Source organism: Aegilops tauschii, chromosome 4 (genome assembly GCF_002575655.3).
Source record: "Aegilops tauschii subsp. strangulata cultivar AL8/78 chromosome 4, Aet v6.0, whole genome shotgun sequence".
In the NCBI taxonomy this organism is placed as follows: Eukaryota; Viridiplantae; Streptophyta; class Magnoliopsida; order Poales; family Poaceae; genus Aegilops; species Aegilops tauschii.
The window spans coordinates 100,028,725-100,045,538 of record NC_053038.3 but is presented as its reverse complement, the minus strand read 5'-3'; the positions used below and the strand labels follow the sequence as shown (position 1 = coordinate 100,045,538).

The window sequence follows — 16,814 nt, the reverse complement described above, 5'->3', positions numbered from 1 at the left end:
AATTAATTTTAGCCGCCAATCACTTGCAATTCTACAATCTCCATTTCCTTTTTCTTTGTATTGTAATTAACTTGCAGACACATCTCTGCAAGCCTCTACAGGAGGCAAAGACCATTTCCTAAAAAAAGCTACAATTGTACTCTATGCACCTGCAGATCATCACCGCCGAACATGCGGTAGTGGAGCTCCTCACCGGAGCGGCAGAGGCGAAAGGTGGGATGGTCGCGTAATTGGGGAGGAGGTGGTGCGAGGAGGCTATGGGAGGCAGAGAGGCAGCTCGGGATCGGCGAGGGCTCGCTCTGGCTCACGGGTCCGTAGCAGTGGTGGCTGGCGCCTGGCCGTTGGATCACGCGACGACGCCCATCTTGAGGTGGGCTTGGATCTAAGGTGGACGGAGAGGGGATTAGGGCTAGAATTTTTGTTCCAAAAAGACAAGGAATGTTTTCCTTGTACATAAGGGCTAGGGGCTGGATATGTGCACTGAGGTGGGTTGACTCATTTAGCAAATTTTAATTATAAATAATTTATTAATTAAAGGTTGCAACCAAATATAATTTAGTTGGAGCATCAAACAAACTTTGAATTGCATGAAATTATAAATGTGACTTCTCTAGACCATATCAAAGCCATTAAAAAATAATCAAACTATCTACACCTTGTTTAATATGTATTTAGAAAATAAAACCGTTTAATGGAACAAATGGGTTTGAACTATGAGTGATAACTAGGCTTGGGCAAAAATAGTGAAATAATTGAGATAGCTCCCAAATATCACAAAAAGACCATGTGCAAAGTGTGAAGGTGGGCCTCAGACTAAAATACCAAAATGGAGAAGGGTTTACTTATTCACCATTTAGCAAAATAGCAAAAATAAAATATCTAATGAGTAATTTAAATAGTGTCCAATTTGTATCCACCCACAAGTGATACTAATATACATGATCACTGGCTTGACAAAATACCAAACATGTTAAATATGCTAATAAGGGTGGGAGCGTCTGCTTTCTTATTACGGTCGCATTGTCTATATATAAATCACATTATTTCTAATGGCAAACCCCTTTCTTGTTTGCAGGTCACTTTCCGTTGTACGCACCTACTTTGTATGTGATCTACGATGCATCAAACATAGTACCAACCGTTGCTTAAGGTGGTGCATACGTGTTGGGGGGTGGCCAGGGAGGTTTTTACCCAATATTAATGGCAATATGATCTTCAGATTGGTCCACCTTCTCGTGTGACATAGACTTAGTGTCTGTCCCATAGGACTTCACTGCTGCCATTATGTCGGTATACTTTTTTATTTTTGTTGAACTTGTTTCTGTAGGCTGTGCGTAGCTATCCAGAGGCCGGATGTCGCTTCATATGTATGTTCCGCTTGATGCTACATTTTGAGTTAATAAAAGCGTCCTTTGTTGAAAAGATGTTTTTGGATTTAAAATTGCACTATGTAGGTATAGAATAAAATGCTAAGTTGAGACACTTATTTTGGGACTGGGGGACAAAGTTAGTAAAAAGTTGAGACACTTATTTTAGGATAGAGGGAGTATGATCGAAACAGTCCTATAGTCTTGATGGGTCATATATTTGAAAAACTAAAAGCCTATGAACTCCTACGAAATTCCTCAATTCAAAAGGCCGCAGAACTTTTAAAAATAAATTCCTCATTCCAAATTGGGAAGAGCTGACCTGCGTAACCACCGGTAGGATAAATAAAATAAACTGAAGCTAGCTGACACGGATTCAACTATCAACTGTTGCATTGGCTTCCCGCTAAAAATAATATTTGTTGCATTTGCATCACACTCTACAACTCTACGCAGAGAGTGAGACAGAGTAGATAAATACGGGCACATGGTCCGCGGTCCCATCCCCATGTGTCGTCTCTCCCTCTCTTAATTGCAGCAGCTACTCTCTACCTCACGCTGCTCCCGTTTCCCTCCATTACCACGGCAGCTCTACTTTCTCTCTCTACAGTACAGCTCGCTCGAGCTCGTCTTCAGTTCGTTCATCTCCGGTAATCCATTCGTTCGAACCGCGTGGGGTTCCAATGGGGAAGAAAGGCCTCACCTCCATCTTCTCCAAGCTCCCCGCCGCCGCCGACGAGCCTTCTCCGCCGTGGCCGTGGCCGTCGTGCCGGAATCCACAGACGGCCTCCTTCCGCGAGGAAGAACGCCGCCGGCCCTGCAGAACCGCCGCCGCCGTCAGCAGGAGCCCCGCGGCCGCGGCGAGGCTCATCCACGGCGGCGCCGGGGAAATGTACAAGACGGTCAACTCCGTCTACCAGCTCGACTACATCTCCGCCGACGGCTCCTGCTTCGACGACGAGGAGGAGGAGGGGCAGGGCGTGCTGGAGCTGGATGACGATGATGGTTTCTCGACGACGACCGCATCCGAGGAGTGGTCTGAGGCGGTGATCCGCAGCCTCGGCCGCACGTCCACCGACCGCTTCTTCGTCGACCCTCCGGGCCCGGCGTCCAACTCCATCTTGGCACTGTCGCCGGGGAAGCAGTCGGCGGCACAAGCGGATGAGGCCGAGGAGAAGCCGCAATCGGAGCCGATTGCGTCGACGTCGCTGGTGGAGGAGAGCGTGGCGGTGGCGTTGGACTCGGAGGACCCGTACGGGGACTTCCGGGCGTCCATGGAGGAGATGGTGGCCGCGCACGGGCTGCGCGGCTGGGAAGCGCTCGAAGAGCTCCTCGTGTGGTACCTCCGGATCAACGGCAAGCACAACCACGCACTCATCGTCGGCGCCTTCGTCGACCTCCTGGTCGGCCTCGCCGCGCCGCCGGCGTCGTCCTCTTCCGCCGCGCCAACCACCACCACCACAGCGACGACGATGACGACCACCAGCGCCAGCGGCGGCAGCGGGAGTACCGCCAGCACCAGCACGTCCAGCAGCACATGTGGCTGCGAAGGCGACGTCACTCCCGCCACCGCAACGACAGAGGAGCAATGCGGCGGCCGGAACGGCGACGCCTCGCGCTCGCCTGCTTCATCAAGCCACAGCCTGCAGGGCAAGGACGAGGAGGAGGAGGAGGAGGAGGACCTCGCCGGCGACAAGGCAGGTGACGATCTTAGCATCATGAGGAGTGCACACTAGCTCCTTGGTTAGTTAACTGGCAAAATGTCATCGGTTATTCGAGATCTCGAAAGCACTACTGCGGCCCTGTTTGATTAGCGGCCCACTTGGAACGCCGGAATTTCCCAAGAATTTGTGCTAGCTTCCACCAAATTCTCGTGAAATTTTCGCTTTCCAAACAATCGCACCAATTCATGTTTATTTGTTCACCTCTCCTTCAATTTTGAAAATGTCGATGATAGCACGATCATACGGAGTATTTACAAACATTTCGTGGGCATCGTTGGAGCCTGGAGCAGGGATCCAATGCATTGTGGAACCATGCATTGTAGGCTTCTCCAAACAGGAGTACTTCCACTGAAATCAATACTGTCGCAAGCTTAAACAGCTGTTCATCCATCCATCAATTACTGCGAGTTACTACTGATGAGGCACCGACCGCTGGTTAACGTGAATCCGAAATAAAGCTGCAGATTTCGGCGGTGCAAATACGCGCACAGCGACGTGCTGGTGGGCAGGGCAGGTCGATGCACAGACATATTTAATGTGTACAGCACCACAAGCCAATCAATTTGATCAATGTACACACATGCATGTGCCTGCGTACACATGCACGCTTGGCAGTAGGGCTAACCACTACTCCTACTACGTGGTGATGTGATTAGACGAAGTACGTCTACCTAATTTCGCTGTTCTCTGTGAAAGAAAAAAAAAACGAAGTACGTGAACAGCAGAAAGCCGGTGCTAGTGGTACACGTATTGATTAGCAGGCGAGACGAGAGGCCGACGTTGCGTCGATGACAGGTCGCCATCGATCCTGGTGGTAGCGTGTGATGAGCCTGTGAGGCTGTGACTGATCGCACTGGGCTGGGCGGCGAGTTTGAATGCGGTCAATCCCTTCGGTGCCCCTCCCTGTATTCCGTGCACCCCCATGCTTTCCTCCTCAAGATATAAATGGCGCACTGGCAGTACTAGTATTCTGATGGTCAGGATCTCAAAGTGCGTCCGGACAGATGCGTGCCCCTGTGAATTTCATCTCTGCTACTTGTATTATTATCCGAGGATCGGTGGATCGCTAAAACTGCATCCAGTTTGGAGATCACATTACTATCTGCCTCGGTACGTCGTCGTCCTGAAAATGCCCTGATCGTTTCGAATCGAACTCGGTTGAAACAGTACTACTTCTCCTGCAGGGGAGTACTCCGAAACCCGCGCATGTTGGGGACGCCGAAACGGTCAAACAATAAGCCGCTCCTGCTTTGCAATCGATCGATCCCCGTGCGGTGGACGGAAAAAGAGAGATTCTTCCCTGGATAACGCACGCTTCCACTGCACCGCAGGGCTTGTCACTACATGGACGAACCTTCTAAACCGTCTGTATCTGTGTATACACTTGTTAATCTTGGGCGATGCGTGCCCGCTTTTCTCTCATTTTAAGGTACCCGTCTAGCGCTTATTTTACGTTGTCCTAGACCGACTGAAATTTTCGTACTGGCGCTGCTAGTAGTTCACTAGGGACTACTAGTATCTTTGCAGGAATCAAGTTTCATAATAGCACTCCGTGGTGTACCACACTCCATTTCATCGAAATAGAATGCAATCAAAACAGTGGGCCGTGCTAGTGGTACTTCCGACTTGGCCATCGACCCTTTCCGTTCGAAAATATACAGGGGAGTAAAACTGTAATATTCGTCTCGGTCAAACAGATTGTGGACAGGGTAGAAGCACGTAGTACTTTTTTCCTTGAAAAGGAGGATAACCCCCCGCCTCGCATCAGGACGATGCATGCAGCCATATATTATTAATAATACAAAATCAAGTAGCCAAACACCATCGACTCGGAAATAAAGCGGAAAACAAACCCTGAGCAAAAAAAAAATGACTCCTCGACCTCCTCCCTCCCTCGCCCCGCCGCCGCCGGCCGCGCCCCCGCCTCCCCTTCTCTCCTCCCCCCGCCGCCGCCGGCGGCGGTGGGCCTCCTCGTCTCCCCGCGCATGAGGCTTGGTGTGGGCCGAGCTCGGTGGGCCCCGCTTGGGTGGGGCGCGATGACGCGGCGGATCTCCTCCCGGCGACGGCGGCCGGCGGGCTCTGCGGCGTGGCGGGCTGCTGGATGGCGGGCGCGCCTCCTGGAGCCATGGCGTGGAGCCGGATCCTCAGATCTGGCTCCTGGTTCAAGGTGGCGGCGCGGGACGGCTACCGCTGTAGCTCTGGTGGAAGTGGTGGCCGGTGGAGGTAGGCCGGCGACCTTGGGTGTGGTGGCATGGTGTTGGCATCCGACGGTGGCTGGGGCTCCGCGGCTCTCTGCGGGCGCGTGGACGAGGTTGGCGGGCTCGTTGGCGGCCTGTGGTTGGTTACGGTGGGGGCTAGCGCATGCGTGGAGACGTGGAGATGGTCGTGGCTGGTGCGTCTGAGGCTGACAGGCGTCCGGAGCTGCCCGTGCCCGGCGGCTCCCTGTCGTGATCTGGAATCGCCAAATCGGCCGGGGCACTGGCTGCCACCGCTCTCCCGAGGTGCTGCTGGCAGGTGGCCGGCGGCGCGGGCCTAGATGCAGGGGTGCGGTCCCCTGTCTAGTCCGGGCTCTTTCCAGTTATGCGGCCTAGTGCGTTGTCGCTGGGCAGCTGTGGCGGCGGTGCTGCCTAGCTATGGCCCCCCTCCGGCCGGCTGCATGGTGGGACCCTGTGGGCTGGCGGGGAGGTGGTTGCTTCCCGGCCTGGTGGTGGTGTCTGCGTGTTGTGGCGTCAGGGAGTTGTTCAGAGAGGGATGCCGGGGCGGCGGCCCCGGATGGCGGGCTACTCGGTGGGCTCTCCGGCGGGTCACTGAGTAGCGATGGTGGTTGCGTTTCTCGGTCGAGCGGAAGGCGAGGAATGCGGCATAGGGAGGCTCTGGCTTCTTCTCTGGCGCGGCCGAGGAGGTGCCCAGTTCTCGTTCTGGAGTTCCTGACTACACCGCGGTGACCGGCTTGGCGCCTGTTTGGTTGGTGGATGCAACTGGGTGAAAGCTCTGTGCTTCGGTACCGACGACGACGACACCTGTGGGTGTCGTTCTCCTCTTGAGGATGTCGTTGCAGTTGCATCCCCTGTCAGTGTTCCAGGTGAAAACCTTGTTCCGTTTTGTCGGATGCGGCGATGGCGACGCGTGGCGCCGTTCCCCCTCTTGAGGGCATTGCCGAGGGAGCCCAGGAGTTGGTGGTTGTCGCCGTGTAGTCTTTAGGTCCTCCTGTTTTTTTGTTTTCGGCGACATGGTCATCCCGACCGATGTTTGTTGTCCGTAATTTTCTAAGTTTTGCTTTCTTTGAGGGCTTCCCCTCCATCGGCGTATCGTTCGGTCGTGTACTCGTGGTTGGTGCTTTATTTATAAAGTGGGGCGTAAAGCCTTTTTTTGTAAAACAAACCCTGAGGCCGTATACCTCGCGTCGGTACCTCCCGGATAGCCACTAATCCCTATGATACAAGACACAACATAAACGAAAAAATATACAACTCCTAGACTACGCCTTCAAGAAGGGATCACTGCACGTACGCCGATGATGGCGAGTCCACCACAAGGTTGAACTCCGGATTCTCATCCCCAAAGCCAAGCTTCAATCCACCACCTTCAACAAGGACACGACACAGGTGCGCGACGACATAGTCTGATCAGAGATCTTGTGTTTCCACCGAGTGCATAAACTCGTTCTTGAAGCCGTCTGTACTATCGGCCCTTATCCGTCTACCGACACCTCGATAGCCAGATACCTCTGGAGGAGACAACGAAAGCCAAAGACGTCCCATACCGCCTGCCTCCTGCTACTGTCGCACCACGTTCGATCCGACAACAACAGGCTAAACATGACACCTCCGCCAGAGCCACCGCACATCACCTGCCGGTAGCAGGCATGACTTGACGTCTCCATATAAGACGCCGTGCGTAGCATCCGCCGATAGCACATCCACACCTGCCGGCGACAGGCACCGCCCGACAACTCTGAAAGAGGTACATGTGTCACCTGCCGAGCCGCATCGAACCGTTGATGGAGGGGACATCCCATACCACCACCAGCCTCAGAAGGCACGTAGTACTGACGTTAGAGAAACATAAGGTATTTTGTTGACATGAAATAATAAAACCGAAGCTACAGTCGTGGTGGGAGTAAAACGGCATTTAAAAACCGGGGAGCAGAATTAATAGGCTTGCCATAGAGTGCGCGCGAGAGGAGGATTTGCCCGGCCTGCATGCCTAGCCTACAATGGCATCGGGTTCAGGGCATTTGAGCCTTCCAAGGGCGGACATGGATCCACCACCATTTGTCCTGGTTGTTGGTGCATCCATCCATGAATTTCCTAGCACCGCACCCGGGCCGGCCCCTATTCCGGTGCCGCATTTAAGACCGTCAAGCTCAAAACGGAGGCTGCTGTTACAAGACCTCAGCCATGTGAGCGTGAAGCTCTACTCCTTAGTACCGGGATCTTGCGAGAAGGACATGCACACCAACGATTCAAAATTCGTGAGCAGAGAGAGTGAACTCCACGCTTGAGTTGGAAGTCAATGCAGCGATCTTGTCCAGTTAATGCGTTGATGGCATGGGGATTCGTAATTTATTACCATGATTAATTAATGGGGCCCGGCCGAGACGGTGGGCTGAACATGAATACTCTTTCTGTTTTTTCTTTTCTTTTTAGACAAGCTGAACAGAACTCCACTGCTCGTACTCTACACTAGACTACACTGTTGTTGTCTAGCCTACTCACTGAACCACGGTGATCACCGGAAACAAGGAAGAAATAAGAGAGAGAGGATATGAGGTTTCCCGGCGCACAAACGCCTCGGGCTGCACGAACAGTCCCTTGTATTTCCGGCGAACTCGAACTCTGCCACATACACCACCCCACCGTGAGAGCACATACACTCTCAGAGGCTACATCATCTCTCTCTCGCTCCTCTGCCCTAGCCTTACAACCGAGTACACATTATATAGCACACTCACGCATCCATGCCAGTGGCCACACACCACCAACTAGCTAACTACATGCACGCACGCACTAAGTCTACTAACGCACAACTCGGCTAGCACACATACATGCAGCTAACAACCATGCATGCAGCCAACAAACAGCCCACGATCCGGCTGCTTCGCCCATGCTCGGCCGCACCATGCGCCAGGCCACACGCCTGTCTTTCATGCCAAGATTATCTCTAACAATTTCCTCCTTAATCTTGACACTGGCTCGTTGTCGACCGTTGTTGTTGCAGCTCTTGTCATTGTCGTCGTCACGGACGTGACCCAGCCGACGGACCCGACCCGGCGCATCGACGCCGGTCGCACCGCCACGAACCTGACCTAGCGCACTGACGCCGGTCGCACCGTGCTCCATCACGACCCCGCCGACATACGCCGAGCTCCTTCTCCGCCAGCGACACACGCCTGGCGTCCCTGGCGCCCCGCACGTCCCGCGCGCACCCCATGCACCCGACCGCATCAGTGCGTCCCGCACGTCCCGCGCGCACCCGACGCGCCCGACGCGTCCCGTGCACACCCATAACACGCACCGGTCGCGCCCGGCTCGCCGCCACGGCTTATTGCCCTGCACCGCTGCGGCCTCAACCGCAGCGCAACACCTCCATGCCGCCATGCCGCTGTGTGTCGTTGAAGCCGCCACCATGCAGGTCCTCTGCGGCCTCCTCACCGTGCCGCCGCAGCCACCGCGGCCTCCTCGCCGCGCCACGCACCTCCACAGGCCGACACACGGCCTGGAGCTTCACCGCGCAGCCACCGGCGAACGCCACCACCGTCGGCACGCCTCCGGCAAGGGAACGGCACCCAACATGAACCAGCTCTGATACCAATTGTTGTTGTCTAGCCTACTCACTGAACCACGGCGATCACCGGAGACAAGGAAGAAACAAGAAAGAGAGAGGACACGAGGTGTCCCGGCGCACAAACACCTCCGGCCGCACGAACAGTCCCTTGTATTTCCGGCGAGCTCAAACTCTGCCACACACACCACCCCACCGTGAGAGCACATACACTCCCAGAGGCTACATCATCTCTCTCTTGCTCCTCTGCCCTGGCCTCACAGCCGAGTACACATTATATAGCACACTCACGCATCCATGCCAGTGGCCACACACCACCAACTAGCTAACTACATGCACGCACGCACTAAGTCTACTAACGCACAACTCGGCTAGCACACTTACATGCAGCTAACAACCATGCATGCAGCCAACAAACAGCCCACGATCCGGCTGCTTCGCCCATGCTCGGCCGCACCATGCGCTAGGCCACACGCCTGAGTCTTTCATGCCAAGATTATCTCTAACATACACTACATTCTTGACGGGCCCAAAGTTAACGGCCCTAGTAAGCAACCCTGTCCCTCCCCACAAAACAAAATCAATCTGAAGCATGGATGCAAAGAGAGCTGAGCCCAGTTAAGGCCCAGTTATTTTTTCTCAAAAAAAAAGTGGCCAGGTTATTTTTGCTCAAAAGAAGAAGTTAAGGCCCAGTTTCAGAAACCGGTGCTTCTTGTACAGCGTCCATGTGCTGCTCGCTTCGGAAAACTAGGAATTTCCTATTTTGAGCAAGGATCAAATGGAAGCTACGGTGCATCATTATAGAGATCAATGGTCGGAGGACTATGCTTAATAGCTCTCCTTTCGTTCATGAACGAATATATTTCACTTGAGGGTCATAGCCTTGCAAAGCACGCTACTTCTTTGGGCATAGGTTGCCATGTCTGGCTTGGTCTCCCCTATGACCCTATCATTGTACCGGTAAACATTGTGATTTCTAATTAATAAAAAGTGTGTGTTTGCCTAAAGAAAACACTCCAGTGAGTGCTGTTTCAACCGATCCGGCCCATGTAGAAGCCCCTTCAACCAATTTTGTGAAGCTTCTAGGAGAATCCAGACTGGTTTTTTCCAATGTTTTTACTGGCTTTTCACTAAATTTTTCTTGTTTTTTTTATTTTTATATAAAAATATGAACATTTCTTAAAAAACCTTCAAATTGGTGAATATTTCCTAAAATTCATGATGTTTTTTAAAACTTGTACATATTGTTTTGAATTTTCCAGGAAAACGAAACTTTGATTACTTTTAAAATTCTTCATTCATTCAAATCCACAATGAAATTTTAAATTCATGAACATTTTTAGCATTTAGTGAAGAAATATCGAATTTATGAATATGTTTTAATTTGTGAACATTTTTCTAAATGTATGAATTTTTATTTAGTAAAAAAATGGTAGTTGACTTTTCCAGTATATTACGACATGCCTTTTGTTTCACTTCAGTGCGCGAAAGAAACATAGAGCAAATAAACTTGTATAGTTTCAGGCGGTAGCACCACCTGGGCCGGCCCATATAAGCACCTTCAGGTGCTCTATGGTGGCGAACTAGCGCCTGAAGCGCTTTATAGGAGTTCCCGAGAAAATGATTCGCCAACAATCTGCAGTGTTGTTATCCATGCCCGTTGGTCTGGGTGACCCTTATCAGAACCTTTATATTTATGTTTCACTGCGTTGGATGTTGTTGTATGACCCACTGTATGATTGTTGGCTTTATTTATAAAGTTAAGCATATGCTTGTTCCTTTATGAAAATGATTCACCAAGATTAGTATGGTGAACCGCCGTCAATTTTGTGCTCGTGTCATGCTTTACTTTTTGCCCATCATCTCTCAACATTTTCATCCTAGCGCTGCATTGAACCGTGTAGCTCGCCCATACCGCTACGCTCTTCAGCTCAAGCTCCACCCACCCTCACCAACGACCTTCGTCTTGAGAAAAGGTCTCGAGGTAGAGATCGAGGTTTGGGATTCTTGCACTATTGAGCTCGATGAATGTGGGAGACCGGGAGAAATTGACCCATGCGCATCTGACCTTGCTCCGATAGGGCTTTGACGAGCCTAAATCAGCGAGTTCGGTCAAAATGTTTCACCGTGATAGTGATTTTTGGGATTTTGTAGCGTCATGTACATTCTTTCGACTTGTTACAAGCACATTTTCCATTTGCGACAAATCACACAGTCGACACATTGTGTTGATTATATAATTGGTGTGTTCGTGCTGCAAAGTGTTACAGCCGTTGATTTTTTGTGATGAGTTTTCTTGGCGATTTTGAAAACTTTTGATTTCAGACGATTTTAAAATAAGAAAATACTCATAAAGATAATCCCTGCGTAGACATCTACTTCCTCCGTTTCAAAATTCTTGTCTTAGATTTGTCTAGATACGAATGTATCTAATACTAAAACATGACTTGATATATCCATATTTAGACAAGAATTTTGGACGGAGAGAGTACTACATAGCCTCTGTAACACTCCCTTCAACGACAATCAATTCAATTCAATTCGGGATAGAGGGAGTACGTGAGAAGAGCGTAAATACCGAGCGAGCGAGTTCCCATCCGTGGTCCAATAGGAGTATTATACATCCAACTGTTGAAGGACGCCCGTGATCCAAGCAAAGCAAGTACCCGATCGATTGGCACAGCGAAACTTTGGCAGTCAGTCACAGGCACAACAGGACACGCACCAACATAAATGAGGGTTGGATCAGAGCCCAAACAGTGGCGTACGTACGTACATAAATGTTCATGAACAGAAGCAACTTGCGAGCCCCCCCGCGCGCGCGCACACACACAGAAAGCTAGGTATGTATGGGGAGCCTCTGGTGGTCATGAGATCTGCATGACCTGTACGCTTGTTCTTTCCGTTTCCCAGCAACTCGATCTAGCTCAGATGCACACCCAGGTGTGTGTGTGTCCAGATGCGCCCTGGTGTGATCTACTTCTACTACTTCCCTGCCACAGTACCAAGTTTGGTAACCTGGACCCTGTTTTTGTTGAGGAGATAATCACCCTTGTGTAAAAAATTAAGCCAGAAAGAACCTGAAAAGATCATATGCAGTGCTTCTGTTTCAGAGATGACCGGTAATGTTAACTGAATTTACAATTTGACTAGAACAATGCCCATGCCCGTGCGTTGCAACGGGATATAAATATTCTAATAAGTTAGTTTGTGATTTACCTGTCAATATTAATGCGATTGTGTAAGTAAATGTTCATCAAATTCTGTCTGTGAATTACCTTATATTTTGATTAAAAGTTTGGTAAGTAAATTAAAGTGGAATTGGTTCAGAAGGTAAATAAATTATGGTGATTGATTATGATATACATGAAAGGTTGGACGAAGGGATGGTGGGAAGAAAGGTGAAATGATAACTTTATATTCTTTTTAAGTAGTAGAGAAGTAGAGATTAAGTCGATATTATGGGAGGAGGAATGGTTGGAGGAAGAAAGCTGGAGGAAGAAGAAAAAAGGACGGCGTTCGATCTTAATCTAATGGTCTAGAAAATTAACTTACCCAAAAAAAAATTCACTGTAAGCTAGAACAGTCTCATTCACAAGCAAAGTTACAAGGCTTCATACAACACTGAACACTACACTCGGACTTTGACATACTCCTACGTACATAGCTTAGTTACTCACTCCGTAATTAGCAAACCCTACCAATTATTCTAGTGGCACTGTCCATGCATGGACCTTCACACAAAACCAAAGGCCATGCACTAACTAGGCACACACTAGCACAAACTCCTCGCAATACGTACTAAGCACTAATAATAGTAGCACCAAAATAACTTGCAAAGCAAACTAAACATTTAAGAAACTAATTACCCACCAACAAGAACAGACTCCAGAAATCAAACACCTGGTACTGCTACATTTTTTAATGAGCTTTTGTCCTAGTGCTCGTACTAGCGGTACTAGGGACCTTTGTTTCTTCTACGAGATCCTATCACCACCCGGCAGCCTGGCCGGGAATGCGTGACGCCGGCGCTGGCACGCCGGGTGGTACCAGGATCTCGAGACCTCAGCTGGCTGGCTAGCTTGCTTGCTTGCTAGCTAGAGCTGGTAGTGGTACGACGATGTCGCCGGCGGGGGCGGCGAGGCGAGCTGGGCGCAGAGCTCGGCGAAGGCGGTGAGGATGGCGGCGTGGTGGCGCGGCGAGTTGAGGGCGAGCAGGCGGCGGAGCATGCTGCGGAGGTCGTCCCAGCTGCACAGCCCCGTCTCCACCACCATCTGCACCATGCTCTCCCGGAAGTCGGCGCGCGGGTCCGACGAGTCCTTCTCCACTGCCAGCCCCACGTCCTCCTCCGGCCCCGCTTCCGCCATAGCTGTTTTGTTCTCCACGTAGTACCTCTTCTTCTGCTTCTTCTTCATGCTCGCCGGCTGCCTCCTGACCGGCGAGGCCGGCGTCGCAGCCGGCGCCTCCTTGGCGGAGGGAAGGTGCTCTTGCTGCTGATGCAGCTTGGGAGCGGCGCCGAAGCCATGGTAGGAGGAGTAGTAGTTGGAGCAGTTGGAGGAGGCGTAGCTGGTGGAGAAGGAGGCGGTGGAGGAGGACGACGGGAAGAGGCTGGACGAGCTGGTGCTCCTCGCCGGCGCCGCCGGTGTCTTGCTCGCGGAGGAAGGCTTGAGGAAGGACGGCAGGCTGAGCAGCATCCTGGGGCGGCGCGGGCGGCAGCTGCACCCGGTGTCGACCACCGCCACGTGGCGGCGCCGGCCCACCGGGAAGTGCCCGCCGCCGCTGCCGCCGCCCCTGCGCGCCCCCGTCGACGACATCGCCGGTACGCTAGCTAGGATATATAGTTCAGCTTAGCTCTGCGAGGCTACGTCGGCGTGTACGCTGGCGGGGTGTATAAAGCTTGGCTCCGGTGCCCGGTGGTGTGCAGGCGAGCCGGGATTGGGATTGATTGCGTGCAATGCGACTATGCGAGTGTGCTGTTGGTATATTGTCGCGTGTGGGATGGTGATACGCCGCGTGCAGTTTATATATGCTGTAATTTGACTAAGAGAGGTGATGGGATAGTTAATTGAGAGGAGGGGTGGGGTTTAGCTGGGCCATGTGGGGGATAGCTTGCTCATCATTCCTCCCCTCCCCTGCCATTTCCATTGACCTTGACCGTCCTCTCTAGCTAGGCTGTGATGCTCGAGTGAATTTTTTACTAAATGGGAAAAACCGTTTGTCCGTGTACCAACAGCCGAGGCCGAAGAGGTTGCTACGCATGCCACCGACCCACCGTGCGTGACTGCGTGTAGTGTCTCTCGTTTTGTTTTTGCATTCGTGTTTGCTCGTGTGTTTCATGGGCGCATCGGCATATGCATGCCTGTGTGCGTGACATGGCATGCGCATCGTCTTCCGTGTTGATGACTTTACATGGCCGGTCAGGCACGCCGCACGCATGACTCGCCGAGTTTCACAGACGTCTCTCGTCATGAGCATGACGCACGCACATCCGGTGTGAATACTAGCTTCCATCTTGTTGATTCTGAGGAGTAGACTCCTACAGTGCAGCGAGAAAAATCGCGTACCTTTCATTGTCTTGAGGAAGTAAATTAAATTTCTCTCTCGATCGGTTATTATATTTCTAAAATTTCGAGCATGCATGTTATTGCATTGCTCACCTTGCACAATAGCCAGCCATGCCGATCGATGAGATCACAACGACGGATAAACTAAGCCAGGGCCGGCGGGGATCGAACATAAGAAATTGTACCTGTGTTTATTGATGTGAACACGTACTAGCCCATCGCCGTGTTCAATGACTTATCCACGCGACGCGTCTGAATATGATCGATGGGCAATTAATCCTTAGTTGAGCGCGACAATGTTTTCCACGTATGCGGCAAGTACGTGCTAGAGAGATAGAGTTTTGATTGGCGATCCATCGATAGCGACTACTAATTGTTTGGTAATATATGTTCCCTCTTTCCATAGTTTTTGTCGTTGTCTTAATTCAACCTTTTAAACTAATATGAAGTACGACGACAAGTTATTTATGGAACCGAGGGAGTACTTGTCAGTGTTTTTTTACTAACTTTTTTTTGAATCCCACAGAAAACGTATCGTCAGAAATGTTAAAATAAATCTAGGAATAATACGAGTATCAGGACTTAAAAACCTGGTGGGTGGGGATACCACTATCCCTCTAACCATCCTACTGGTTCGCGATAATTAGCCTTCATTTCTTAAACATCACAAAATACTATCTGTATTCATAAAATTTGACAAACAATATTATATAGAAAAAATATACTCAACATCTAGAATACCAAAACAAAACCATTATATTCATCATAAAATATATATTCAAACGATATATATTTGGTATTGTAGATATAGATAATTTTCTCAATATTGTTGGTCAAAACTTGTGAGGTTGACTTTCACGTAAATCAATATGCACTATATTATGGGATGGAGGAAGTAAGGGCAACTCCAACGCGCCGACGCATTCTGTCTGCGCGCGTTTATTTTTGTTGAAACGGACACGAACCGCGGCCCAACGCACCGATGCTAACGGGCGAACGTCTGCCTTTTGCTCGCGCGCGACCCATTTCAGACTCAAATTTGGGTTTGGTTTGCGTCGGTGCGGACATGCACGATGCCCGCCTTTGTCCTCCCCATGGCCTGCCAGTAGGGGGCACATTGGACATTCCCCCTCCCATCAACAACCAACACACTTGGCCACCCCGCCGTTGCCGTCGTCGCCCAATTCCGACCGATTGTACGCTGCCTAGGCCGCCGCCCGCACCCAAAAACTTCCCCAAGCAGCACTAAGGGCTTGATCTCGGGGCTTCCTCCGGTGCTGAATCGCAACAGGGAGAGCGGCCATTGCCTACCCTGGGAGGACTACTTTGAGTCTTCTTCCCCACTCTTCAAACACAACTATTTCGGTGCCACTTCCGGATGGCTAGACATGTGTTCAATCGTATTCGGGAGAGGATGGTTGCGTACGATGATTATTTCGTATGCAAGGAGGATGCCTTGGGAAAAGTTGTCTTCTCCTTTTATTAGGGATGGCACCCACAGGGTTTGGGTACGGGTGGAGCCACCCCATACCCTTACTCGTCCCTCCTGAGCTTATTCCATCATCCTTATCCATACCCATTAAAGGGTACAATTTTTTCCCATACCCGTTACCCGACAGGGTAGACAGGTACCCGCGGGTAAAGTTACCCATGTTTACAAAGCATCAATAAGCAACTCAGTCATAAATAACAACATATAATCATGATTTATAAACAACAACACATTATAGCAGAAACATATACTTATGAACAACAACAACAACACATTTAGTAAATAACATCACATTCTCGTAAACAACATCACATAGTCATAAATGTTGGGGAACGTTGCATGGAAAACAAAAAATTTCTACGCACACGCAAGATCTATCCATGGAGATGCATAGCTACGAGAGGGGGAGAACATCTTCATACCCTAGAAGATCGCTAAGCGGAAGCGTTTATCAATGCGGTTGACGTAGTCGTACACCTTCATGATCCGTCCGGATCAAGTACCCAACCGTACGGCACCTCCGCGTTCAGCGCACGTCCAGCTCGATGATGTCCTCGCCTTCTCGATCTAGCAAGAGGGGCGAAGTAGTAGATGAGTTCCGGCAGCACGACGGTGTGGTGACGGTGGTGGTGAAGAACAATCTCCGCAGGGCTTCGCCAAGCACAACAGGAACTAGACGGAGGATAAACTAGAGGGGACGGGGTTGCCGGCACACGGCTTGGTGAATCTTTATGTGTTTCGGGTGCTAGCCCTACCCCTCTATTTATATGTTGAGCCCTGGGGTCATTTCTTGGAGAAAGAGCCTCCTCAAAGTCGGTTTAGACCGCAAGGCAAGAGTCCTTCTCGCACTCCAGGACCTAGACGCTAGGGTTCTTGGCGTCTA

At 50.8% G+C, this 16,814-nt stretch overlaps 2 protein-coding genes across 2 annotated transcripts; one reads left to right on the top strand and one right to left on the bottom strand.

Annotated features, from left to right (window-relative positions):
* Positions 1 to 1,772: 1,772 nt before the first annotated feature.
* On the top strand, positions 1,773 to 3,332 carry LOC109745999 (uncharacterized). Its single transcript, XM_020305110.4, has one exon. It carries the CDS (start codon positions 2,051 to 2,053, stop codon positions 3,101 to 3,103), a length of 1,053 nt encoding a protein of 350 aa, XP_020160699.1. The 5' UTR covers positions 1,773 to 2,050; the 3' UTR covers positions 3,104 to 3,332.
* A 9,109-nt stretch (positions 3,333 to 12,441) lies between these two features.
* On the bottom strand, positions 12,442 to 13,882 carry LOC109745998 (uncharacterized). Its single transcript, XM_020305109.3, has one exon. The coding sequence runs from the start codon at positions 13,687 to 13,689 to the stop codon at positions 12,973 to 12,975; it is 717 nt and encodes a 238-aa protein (XP_020160698.1). The 5' UTR covers positions 13,690 to 13,882; the 3' UTR covers positions 12,442 to 12,972.
* Positions 13,883 to 16,814: the final 2,932 nt, after the last annotated feature.